General features: G+C 50.7%; 1 protein-coding gene across 3 annotated transcripts; it reads right to left on the bottom strand.

The window, feature by feature from the left end:
- Positions 1-660: 660 nt before the first annotated feature.
- On the bottom strand, positions 661-10,738 carry FLOT1 (flotillin 1). Of its 3 annotated transcripts, XM_055406063.2 has the most exons (14): positions 10,548-10,738; positions 10,189-10,393; positions 9,889-10,085; positions 9,719-9,794; positions 9,541-9,631; positions 9,169-9,312; positions 8,913-9,032; positions 8,725-8,820; positions 8,369-8,521; positions 3,085-3,266; positions 2,883-2,928; positions 2,642-2,779; positions 2,196-2,360; positions 661-1,009 (listed from the first exon to the last, which is right to left on the bottom strand). In XM_055406063.2, exons 4-14 carry the CDS (start codon positions 9,769-9,771, stop codon positions 980-982), a joined length of 1,218 nt encoding a protein of 405 aa, XP_055262038.1. In that variant the 5' UTR covers positions 9,772-9,794; positions 9,889-10,085; positions 10,189-10,393; positions 10,548-10,738; the 3' UTR covers positions 661-979. The 3 variants fall into 3 exon arrangements, with proteins under 3 accessions (XP_055262038.1, XP_055262037.1, XP_088687563.1); XM_055406062.2 differs by lacking the exon at positions 9,889-10,085; XM_088831437.1 differs by lacking the exons at positions 9,889-10,085; positions 10,548-10,738 and having other exon boundaries at positions 10,189-10,533.
- Positions 10,739-11,044: the final 306 nt, after the last annotated feature.

Raw genomic sequence — 11,044 nt, 5'->3', positions numbered from 1 at the left:
CTTACACCTTAATCCCTGGTACCCTGTCTTAGTAACTGGGGTAGATACAGGCTCAGATGCGAGATCTAGGGATAGAGAGGAGAAATGAGGTGAATGTCATACAGGTCATTCCCAGAGATGAGCATCCCCTTGAACTTGGGGAAATAAGAGATTCTCCCACCTGCTCAGATGTACTGAACTGAACGTGGGTTGGACCCCAGCAGTCTGTTTTTAACAGTGCTACAGAAGAATCTTCTGAAATGCAGACACTATTTACCACTTGGAATACACACTGCCTCCAGGGTTCTTTTCAGTTATGGGTATGTGGGTTTTCTCAGCCTAAGGCAAAAATCACCTGGGGAGGGGTGGTGTCATATCATAGTCCCATTCTAAACTGATACTTCAGTGTTCCACTTAATAACTCATGCTACAAAGAGCACAATGTTAACAGTCTCAAATTTCCCTTTGCTTTATTTTCAGTAATTCTAGGGACTAATGTAATTACTGATACTGCTTCTACTTAAGGATGCTTTTTTGACTATAATGAACTTCAGGGTAGAAGGGGGGTATTCTACAACAGTATGCAAGTAACTACCGCTTCGTTCCCACTGTAAAAAGCGCATTGAATGCAAGAGAGAAAGCTACACTGTAGTGTTTGTTTTGAATTACTTACACTGAACGAAGTATCAGTACTTACTGATTTATTTGACAAAGTTGAGACCTGCAGACCATCCCTCAAGATTTGGTCAGGGAAGAATTCTAGACAACCGGCTTAGTTTAAATAAGTTGGGGGTGGGTCATCAGAAGGCATGGGAATCCTGGGGGACTGGCAGTCTTGGCAGTTTGGGATTGGGAAAGGGAAAAATTCCCTTCCAAGGCAAGGCACAGGCTATTTGGCAAGGGGAGGTGATGTGCTCAGGTAGCCAGCTGAAGTGCGTGCAATAACAGGACCATTCAGGCAGCTTGAGTTATGAGATGGGGCATCACGAAGGTCCGGGGCTCAGGCTGTTCGCAGAGGCTTGTGGTTCACCTGGCAAAAGACAACAGTGGTGACTGAACCAGGTACCCTGTTCTCCCAGGCACCCATCTGGACGAATGGGCTGCAGGGAAGACATTCCTACAGAAGTATTCTAGTTTTTCCTAGTACCCTATCTCACCCCCTTTGCCAAGCAGTCATTCAAATTTCTTATATGAGTGAAGAAAGGGGTGAAGGGGGCCAGATCTCTGCTTGTACAGGCCCTCAGCTCCCAATCATATAGTGCAGCCCTCAGGGAGACTCCAAGGAACCCAGCTCAAAGGTCACTGATTCAGCCCAGTGCTTTTATTTACACAGGCATTTAACACTCTTCATATAGTACTTACTATGTGCTAGGCACTAAACACTGCAAGTATTTACCCATTTAATCCCCTTAACAATTCAACAGGGTGGTTACTTTTAATTGACCTGGCTTTAAGGTGAAAAAACAAGTGCAGAGAAGATGAACTTGTCTAAGGTCAGCTGGCATGCACTGCAGCCAGGATTCACACCACAACAGTCTGGCTCCAGATCCCACTCCCTGATCTCTACCATAACCAACAGGTAAATAAACAGGCACCAAGGAAAGCAGTGATACACCTTGGAATTCAATGTCAACAGGCTGTAACCAGTTCCTTCTGCTAGTGGGTTAGTTCCCTGGTGACTCAGAAGATAGTCTGCCTGCAATGCAGGAGACCCAGGTTCAATCCCTGGATCAAGAAGATCCCCTGGAGAAGGGCACGGCAACCCACTCCAGTATTCTTGCTTGATGAATTCCATGGACAGAGAAGCCTGGTGGGCCATAGTTCATAGGGTTGGAAAGAGTTGGACACAACTGAGCTACACACACAACCAGACACACACAGACACACATACATGGGTTGGTCAAGAAGTGCACAGGCTCTAGAGACAGAGGGCCTCGGTTTGAAGCCCAGCTTCACCATGTATGAATGACACGGGCTAAACTGAAAGTTGTTTCTTGACTTTGTAAAACTGTACACACCCCAAAGGAAGTTTGATTTTAAAAAGTTTTTTAAACCATTTGTGCAGGAGCTTAGCACTCTGTCTGACACTCGGAAAGCAATTACTAAATGTCAGCAGCCCCAGGCCTCCTGGGTGCTAGCCCCATGCTGGGCCCGCTGTGTCATGTGCCACAGGAACCTGGCAATTCGGCTCCCAGCCCCACCCTAGAAACCCTCACCTGGGAGATGCTGACGCCTGTGAGTCTCTCGACGCTCTCTGGCAGGCGGCTCAGGATGTCCAGCACTTCCCCGGTCACTTTGGCCGCCCCCATGGCCCCACTTCCACTGGACACCAGTGTGATCTTATTGGCTGAGGTCAAGGGACCACTGATCTCCTCTGCCACCTGGTAGGTAAGATGTCCACTCAGCACCAGGGTCTCACCACACCCATCCTCAGACTCCTTACCCTGGGTTTTAAGACCTGTGTTGTTCCCTTTTGTGAGGATCACCCTTCCTTGTTCTGGTCACTGGCTTGTAATTCCCACCCCTAATTCATGGCCCCTAGCCTGGTTCTCCCCTGGCCCCTCATTCCCTCGTCCTGTCCCTCCTCTGCTCTTGTCCATATGCCCTCCACCACCACCATTCCCACCCCACTCCTACCCCCACCCCCACTCCCGCCCCAGACCTGGGGCAGCTTCTCCAGCAGCATGTCCAGCTGAGCAGCCTCCTGGTACAGCTGGAAGGCCTCTGCCTTCTTGGCCATCTGCTCAGCCTCAGCCCTGGCTCGGGCCCCTATGGCAAAGGCCTCGGCTTCCCCACGCATCTGAGGAGGGTACAGGACACGTGAGGTACTTACGGCGATAGGTGAGGACAAAAGACCCCAGCACCAGCAGCACCCCACTCCCTCCACCAGTTGGCTAACTCACCCGCACAGCCTCGGCTTCTGCCTCTGCCTGCATGATCAGCTGGGACCTGGGCAAAGGGGAGTGGAGGGGGTAGCTGAAGAAGAGCCCCTGCTCTGGGAGAAAGACTCAGCAGAAGGAGGACAGGGAGAAAAGGCCTCAGCTTTTTGTCTGGGGGTGCCCAGGTGGTGAAGCAACCCTGAGGAGGGCAGGGAGGGGTGTTTACTTCTCCGCCTCCGCCAGGCGCTCCAGCTTGTAGCGCTCTGCTTCAGCCGGCTTGCGCACGCGGGCCTCCAGTTCCTTCTCCCTGCGGGCGATCTCCTGCTCCTGTACTGCCACCTGCTGGGCCCGCTCCACCACCTGCACCTGCACCCGCTGCTCCTCGATCTGCTGTTTCGTCTTGGCCACCTGCGTAGGAGGGATGCTCAGAGTCAGAGTTGAAGAGCAAGTGCCTGGGAAGCAGGGAGGGCCAAGGCTCCAGGGCAGGATATTAACATAGAGCATACCACGTGCAGCTGGTCTCCATGGGCTCAGCCTGCCCACTGCAGTCCACTTCGGGGACAGATCTGAGGTATGGCCTGGGGAGGGGTCTGGTCCTCCCCCAACAGAGCCAATATCCATGGTTAGGGCTGTTCCCCACGCAGTCTTAGCTAGCTTCAGGGCTGGATAGGGCTGCAACCCAGCCCCCGTTTGCCCTCAGGCCAGGTGAAGCGTCCCTCCACTGAGCTCCCCATCGCCCTATTTCTCCACCAAGTCTTCCTGTAGAGTATGAGCCCCTGGAGGGCACTGAGCGTATGGTGACCATCCCTCACCTCCAAGTCCAGCCATTTCTCTCCATCAGCGCAGCAGTTATCTAAGTGCAAGCCACTGGCGACTGGCTTCTGAATAGCCTCTCGCCAGCTTTTGGGGAGTAGGGGGACGGTGTGTGTGTGTTTATCTTTTGTAGGTCATCCACATTCAAAAGAAAAAAGGTAAAGCAAGATCTCTTCCCACCTATTTCTAAGCCACCTGGTTGGTTCCCTTCCTCTCAAACCACTACTGTGACCAGCTTGTTGTGTATCCTTCCTGGGCTACTGTAAGCAACTACAAGGGTAGGTATACAACATAGACTACTTCCTCGTACTTAGGCTGATTTCATTTTCCTATTCCTTGGAGAGTACAGGAGTCAGAAGGCTCTGACCAACATGTCAGTGAGCGAAGGTCTGGAGGAAGAACACACTTCTTGCCTCATTGCTCTGGCTAAGCCATGCACCATCTTGCCTGTGATATATCCACATGAGATGGAGCCCCTGCCTTTAAAGGGCCCATGTGTTCATTCCAGAGGAAGGGAGCTTCTAGACATGGTACCCTGTCGTACCCTGTCCTCTCTGACCCTAAAACTTCAAACCTGTTCCCAACTGGACTAGTTAACCCTTGACCCCAGTGTGTAGCATCACAGTGCTCCCGTGTTAGAGCCCCCACTTCCACCCTCTTCTTTCTCTCCTTTAGACCCAGCCTCCAGCAGTTCCCTCAGAAAGAAAACATGGGATATGTTTTTTGAGTTCTTGCTTCTGTGGGTTTTTTATTTCGTTCTTCTATTTGAATGATGATTACGTTGAATACAGGTTGTGAAAGTGTTAGTTGCTATGTCGTGCCTGACTCTTCGCAACCGCATGGACTGGTAGTCCACCAGGCTCCTCTGTTCATGAAATTCTCCAAGCAAGAATACTGAAGTGGGTTACCATTCCCTTCTCCAGGGGATCTTCACAACCCAAGAATCAAACCAGGGTCTCCTGCATTGCAGGCAGATTCTTTACCATCTGAGCCACCAGGGAAGCCCCCTGAGTTCAGGTTACTATGCTGTTATTAATTTTCCACCAGAATTTTGAAGGCATTGCTCCATGGTCCTCTAGCTTCTTGAGAAATTTGAAGTCTTTCTGCTGCTTGACCCTTTGCTTGAGATCTCTTCATTCTCTCTGGAAGCTTTTAGTTCTTTCATCCTTAGTGTTTTGAAATTTTACAGTGATGTGCTTCAAGGCAGATGTTTTTCATCCACTATGTTAGGTACCTGAGGGATCATTTCAATCTAGAAAGTCAGATAAACATGTCCGATTTTTTTTCACTGATGATTTCCTTCCATTTTGTTCTGTTGCATCTCCTGGGCTGGCCTCTAATATTCTTTCCAAATTTTTCCATCTGTTTTGTTCTATCTTCTGACAAATTTATTAGAATTTTTCTTCCATTGTTTCTGTTTTCCATTTCTGCCACCTTAAATTTCTAAAAGCTCTTTGTTTTCTATGTCCTGATTTGCTGGATATGAATTATTCCTTTATCTTACTGAGGATATTACCTTTTTTCTAAGGTTTCTTCTCTCTGCATAGCTCATATCCTTCAAACTGCTTTGCTCTGCTTGTGGTTTTGGCCTGTCCTTCTTGTTGCAGGATCCTTCATATGTCAGGGAGTCCGTGCTTGTCTGCTCACCGGGAGGAAGGTCAGAAACACTGAAGGGAAGCTTTGGGTATGTGGGTGAGGTTTGGAGGCTTTGAGTGTCACTCTAGCGTGACCCAGGTAGTTCATCTGCTGAGGAACCTCTGATTCAGGACCTTCAAGTCTTTTATAATGGGTTGGTCATGGTCCCCAGAGCAATCTTCTGATCTCTTCTGGAAGCCATGTGGAATAAGGGGCTGGGGAAGCAGTCAGTACTCAGCATTCAATAGGCAGTCTCTTCATGCCTGTTACTGGGAGAGGGAGCATCACTCAGAGGCAGACAGCTCTGAAAAGTCACTTTTCACCTGTTTCTCCTTATTTCACCCGACTTACCCCAGCTCCAGAGAACCCTGGTGCTGACAACTTTGTGCCTCCGTCATGTCATTGCTTTCTCCCCTGCGCCTTTGCACTCAGCTGTCTCAGACACTTCTTTAGTCATCAGCTGCCACGACTTTCCAGTTTCCACAGTGATGCTATGGTTTCTGTTCCTTCTGTTCCTATTCGCTCCACCTTTTTTTTCCCCCCAATTACTCTATGTGGATTTAGTGAGATTTTAAGAGGGAGTGCAATTAGCTGCACTTATGCCATTCATCAGCTTTGACAAACCTTCTAATTCATCTTCTTGCTCCCTCTGTTTTCTTTTGACAATCAATTCTCGATGCAGCAGCTGATCTTTGTAAAAATGTAAATTAGACCAGAGCACTTCCCTCCCTGAAGTTCTCCAATAGTTTCCCATCGTGCTTTGAATCTTCTTCTAAGTTTCCATCTGTCGTTGTGTGTTAGTTGCTCAGTCGTGTCCTACTCCTTGCAACCCCATGGACTGTAGCCCACCAGGCTCCTCTGTCCATGGTGATTCTCCAGGCAAGAATACTGGCTTCCCAAACCCTAGGAGATCTGGTTCCCTCTGCCTCTCCTCACTCACAGAACACCAGCCATGCTGGATCAGAAACCTCCTTTGTGTTCCTGGGACACAACCCCTCTTTTTTACATCAAGATCTTTGCATGTGCTAGTCCCCTGCCCAGTCACTTGCCATATATAACTAAGTTAAAATTAAAAAATTTTAAATTCAGTGCCTCAGTCACACAAGCCTCATTACAAGTGCTCTACACCACAGCACAGATATACAGCATTTCCATAATCACAGAAAGTTCTGTTTGAACAGCACTGGACTAGAACGTTCTTGGCTCGCAACTCTTTACATTGCTGGCTCTTTCTCATCTTCAGGGTTATCTTATATATCATTTTCTCACAGAAGCTTTCTTTGATCATCCCCAACCTAACAGAGTACCCCTCCAACAGAATATCACCAATTTATTTCCTTCATAGCACTTAAACAACTTACTTAGAGTCAATGAAGATTATTTATTTGCTTATTAGTTGTCTCATGTATTATAATGTAAAGTTCCATGAGGGCAGGAATTTTATTCTATCTCATTCATACTTATATACTCACCTCCAAAACAATGCCTGGCATATGGTAGGCATTTAATAGATCTCTGTTGAATAAATCCTTATTTTTCCAGCACCTAGCACAGAGTCTGACACAAAACGAGGAACTAATAAAAGTTGAACAGGACCCAAAGCAGGCTATCCTTTGATTAGCAGACAAGGAAAGTCATGTTGAGAAGATAAAGTCCCACCCAAGCTGGTGGTTTTCACTAAATCAATGCTTCTCAAACTTCAATGTCTACATGAATCACCTAGAGATTTTGTTAAAATACAGATGCTGATTTGGTCTGTTGGGCTGGAGCCTCAGATTTTGTATTTATAACAAGCTCCCAGGGATGTGCTGCTGCTGGGAGGCAGACCACACTTTGAGCAGCAAAGTACTATGCAACACTCAGGTACCTGACAAGCCACCCAGGGATTTAATTTCATAACTAAAGATGTGTTGCACTTAATGCTTTCAGCCTGCACCAACTCTTGGCAAAAATGAATTTCAAAATATTGGGTAAAGGTCTCAAAGTATAGTTGATTCTCATTATTCATGGTAGTTCCCCAACCAGGGATTGACCCCTGCACTGGAAGCACAGAGTCTTAACCACTGGATTGTCAGGGAAGTCCTTTATATCCTTGTTTTATGTATTTCTGCGTAAAGACACCATATGTAAAGTACTTGTTGATTCATTAACAATGAACTCACATCCAACAGCACTATAACTCATGCCTGAAAGAAGTTTATCTAACACATGTATTTTCTCCATCAAGCACATCAAGTCTTCTTGGACTCAGGAACACAAGACGGCATTCAGCACTACACTTGGGGGCATTCTGAACTGTGAAATCACCAACACAGAGCATAAATGTGCAAAATATGTAGCAGTGAATATACTGTGGAAATGACACTGTTTATAGTAAGAGCTAAAACAAGAAGGGAAAACATCTTGCTAAATCTCAACTAAGAGGCACATTATCAGGCAACTCAAATTTTTCTCCACTCTGTGCATGTCTGCAAACGATCATCAATACAAACAGCACCAGGGAAACCAGCACATTTTAGCACTGAGGCCAATTCTCAAATACAAGATCTGCGAATGATGAGGATCGAATACACTTTGCTGCATTATCAAGGCCCCCACAGGCCACTTTGTGGGATTCAGAGCCCAAGTCCACGTTTCCCTTCCACACACCCTCTGTGATCGCCAGGGCTGCTGGGAGCCTGTGGAGGACCGCTGTGCAAATGAGAAAAAGGCACCCATTCCTCTGGAGAGATGCAGACCTATTCACTCAGCCCAATGAACAACTTGGGGAGTGGAGCACAGGCCGATCTGAGCTCCGGTTCACCCTTTATCCAGGTGCCCTTGCCCAGGACACAACCCGCCCCAAGCCCAGGATCAGCCCTAACACCCCCTTTCTAGGCCTTTTTCTTTGTTTTTCAGCTGAAACATTTAGATCTTTTAAATATTCCTCATATGGAGCAGTTGGGTCAGAAACCGAGAGTCAGAATAAAGGGATCAGAGTTAGGATATGAGAGAGAGTGGTGGCCTGAGAAGAACAGGGAAAGAGTAAAGCCTGGCCACACGGCCAGCATGGGGACTCTGACCTGAAGTTGATAGGCCAGGTCAGCCTGTGCTCTGCGCGTGTTGACTTCAATGTCGTATGCAGCCTTCTTCAGCTCGTAGTCCCTCTGTGCCTTGGCCATCTCGATCTCACTCAGGTACTGAGCAGACACCTTTTCCTGCTTGGCTTTGGCCTCCTATCCATGCAGAGATTGTGTAGGGCATCAGAGTAGGCAGAAGAAGGCCCGAAGGAGAGAGCCTGCTCTCCACTGAGCTCCTCCATCTTTGCCCCGGGCCTGACCTCATCTATGTCCTCTGCCAACCCTGCTCCACTAGCCCTCGCACCACCCCCTCTCCCACAAAAAGCCCTCGGAGACCAAGCAACCCCCAGCTCTCTCACCCGGATCCCAGCGTCTCTTTTGGCCTCTGCTTCCCCAATCCGAGCATCTTTTTGGACCTGAGCTGTTCGAGCCTTCCCCAAAGAGTGCAAATAGTCCTGTGGGAGAGATGCAGATGTCACAATCCTCAGGAGGGAAGGTTTACCAGACGGGAGCAGGGAAGCGGGGAGGACCAACTGCCGAGGTTTACCTGATCGTCGTGAATGTCCTTCAGGGTGTAGCTGACCACGCTGATGCCCATGTTGACCAGGTCTGAGGAGGCCACTTTGAAAACCTGCTCTGAGAATTTCTGCCTGTCCTTATAGATTTCCTGGAATAAAGGATGGAAGGAAAAAGGAAGGGACATGCTCAGATCCTCTGGCCACCTTCTCCCTCGGACTAGTTGGGTTCTTAGGCCCCTTGCACTCTGGCATCCCTTCCCAAACTCTCCCTGCCCTCAGGCCCACCTCCACGGTCATGTGGGCCATGATAGCCCTCTGGTGGCCTTCCAGTGTCTCCAGTGCGATGTGGGCGATCTCTGCCTCCGTCTTCCCCAGGAACATCTGGCAGGCGGCAGCCAGCATCTCCTTGTTCTGGCCCTGGATCTTCACCTGTAGCCAGAACAGAGTTGGGGAGGGTGTGGGGAAGGCCTCCTGAAGCCAGAGTAGAGGCAGGGAGTCAGGTGCCTTGGGGATCCCTGGAGAAGTGGAGACATGCAGAGAAATTTCTCCACAGCCAGAGGTAGGGAAGGCTGTGGTCAGAAGATTCTTAACATCTGGGGACACAGAAGGTGCTGGGTGGGGGAGTGGGCTTTGGAAGAAAGGCTCTGAAAGCCTCACCTGGGCAATGCCAGTGACTGAGATGGGGACCCCATGGCGAGTGTAAACCTTTTCACTCTTGACATTGAGGGTCAGTGTGTTGAGTGAGATCCTAAAGAAAAGAGAAGGGGTGGACAGTGTGAAAAGGAAGAAAGGGAGAAAACGAGGGTTCTCTTTCCCCAGTTTTCTTGCTACCTACCTCTGGATTTGCTGGATGCAGGGCAGGACAAAGACACGGCCTCCAGCCACCATGACAGGGGGGCTCCGGCAGAAACCTGCAAGGGGAGGGGGCAGTGAGCTGTGGTGGCCCATGGCCACGGTAGAGGTGTAACACGGGAGACAGAACTTGGGAAGGGAGCGGGGAGCAACCTTCACGAGGAAAGCTGGAAGCTGACAGGGGCCAGGGGCAGTCCGGGCCTTGGACGGCTGCTGCTGCTGCTGCTAAGTCGCTTCAGTCGTGTCCGACAATGTGCGACCCCATAGACAGCAGTAGGCAAGGAATAATCACAAGTGGGTGGCATGCAGCCATCGTGGGTGAGGTGGACAGAAGGCCTGGCGCTGGGGAGCTGGTAGGGAGAGAGGGAAGAGGACCTCTGCAGGGACTTCCTCTGAAGGGACCTCTGCGGGGGGCAGGGGGGTGTCCCTGGCTGAGCAGAAAACAATACTTACCGGAGACCACCATGGCCTCATTTGGGCCACAGGTGAAAAACATGGCTCAGGCTGGAGCTGGAGGAGGGGGGAAGCCTTTGCGGATGGGAAAGGGGCGCCGCGCAGTCCACAGGAGCGAACTCTTTCCCTTTCCAGTCAGTCCCGCCCAGCCTGTAGACGCCGAGGCCCAGGCTCTTCCGCAGCCCCGGATCGCCTAAGGCTTCTCCTGTGAAATTTCGCAGACAGCCAGCGATCCTCAGCCGCTTGCCGCGCCCCAGCTTCAGTGATATGAAGCTCTCCGGAGCCGCAGAGGTCCCCAGACCCTTGCGCTACCCTCCCTGTTCCTCGGCAACCCACTCCATCTCCCCTCCCCCACCTACCTTCCCGGACTCGGGCGGCGGCCGGGCCGGGGTCCCGGGGAGGGCGGGGCTGCGCAGGGGACCTGGGAGTCTAGCAGGTGCCGCCCTTGCAGGGTCTCCCTGGGAGCTGGGCCCGCGCCCCCCAACCCAGCCGCACCCTGTGGCTGCTGCAGACGCGACCCCGCCCCCCGCGGAGGACCACCCTCTCCACCCCACCCCAGGCCTCGGGCGTCCGACCCGCCCCTTTCCCGGCAGGCCCAGCGCAGATCCGCAGCCCTCGAGCGCTGCAGAAGCTGCCCGGGAGTGGGGAGGAGGCGCCACTTAGCCGCCCTTCCTGGGCCGGAAGCCCCGCCCAGGCCGCCTCACGCCCCGCCCCGCGCGACGTGACTTCCGAGAGTCCTGCTCCTGGGGAGAGGGAGATTGACTCACGTCGGATTTGCCCCTTGTAAACTAACTGAGAAAAACCGCAGACTGGGCAACGACTGACAGCATCCGGTCACAAGATGCTGGGTTCCGTG

Source organism: Moschus berezovskii, chromosome 23 (assembly GCF_049115385.1).
Source record: "Moschus berezovskii isolate FMDL1 chromosome 23, NW_MosBer_1.0, whole genome shotgun sequence".
NCBI lineage: Eukaryota > Metazoa > Chordata > Mammalia > Artiodactyla > Moschidae > Moschus > Moschus berezovskii.
The sequence above is the reverse complement of the archived record's forward strand: the minus strand, read 5'-3'. Positions and strand labels throughout refer to the sequence as shown.

What these genes read in the sequence shown, in the direction of transcription:
- FLOT1 (XM_055406062.2), bottom strand. Translation starts at nt 10,231, where the DNA reads ATGTTTTTCACCTGTGGCCCAAATGAGGCCATGGTGGTCTCCG. An exon ending in TGGCCCACATGACCGTGGAG is followed by an intron (nt 9,033 to 9,168) that starts GTGGGCCTGAGG and finishes CCTTTATTCCAG; the next exon opens with GAAATCTATAAGGACAGGCA. An exon ending in ACCTGGCCTATCAACTTCAG is followed by an intron (nt 3,267 to 8,368) that starts GTCAGAGTCCCC and finishes CCTCCTACGCAG; the next exon opens with GTGGCCAAGACGAAACAGCA.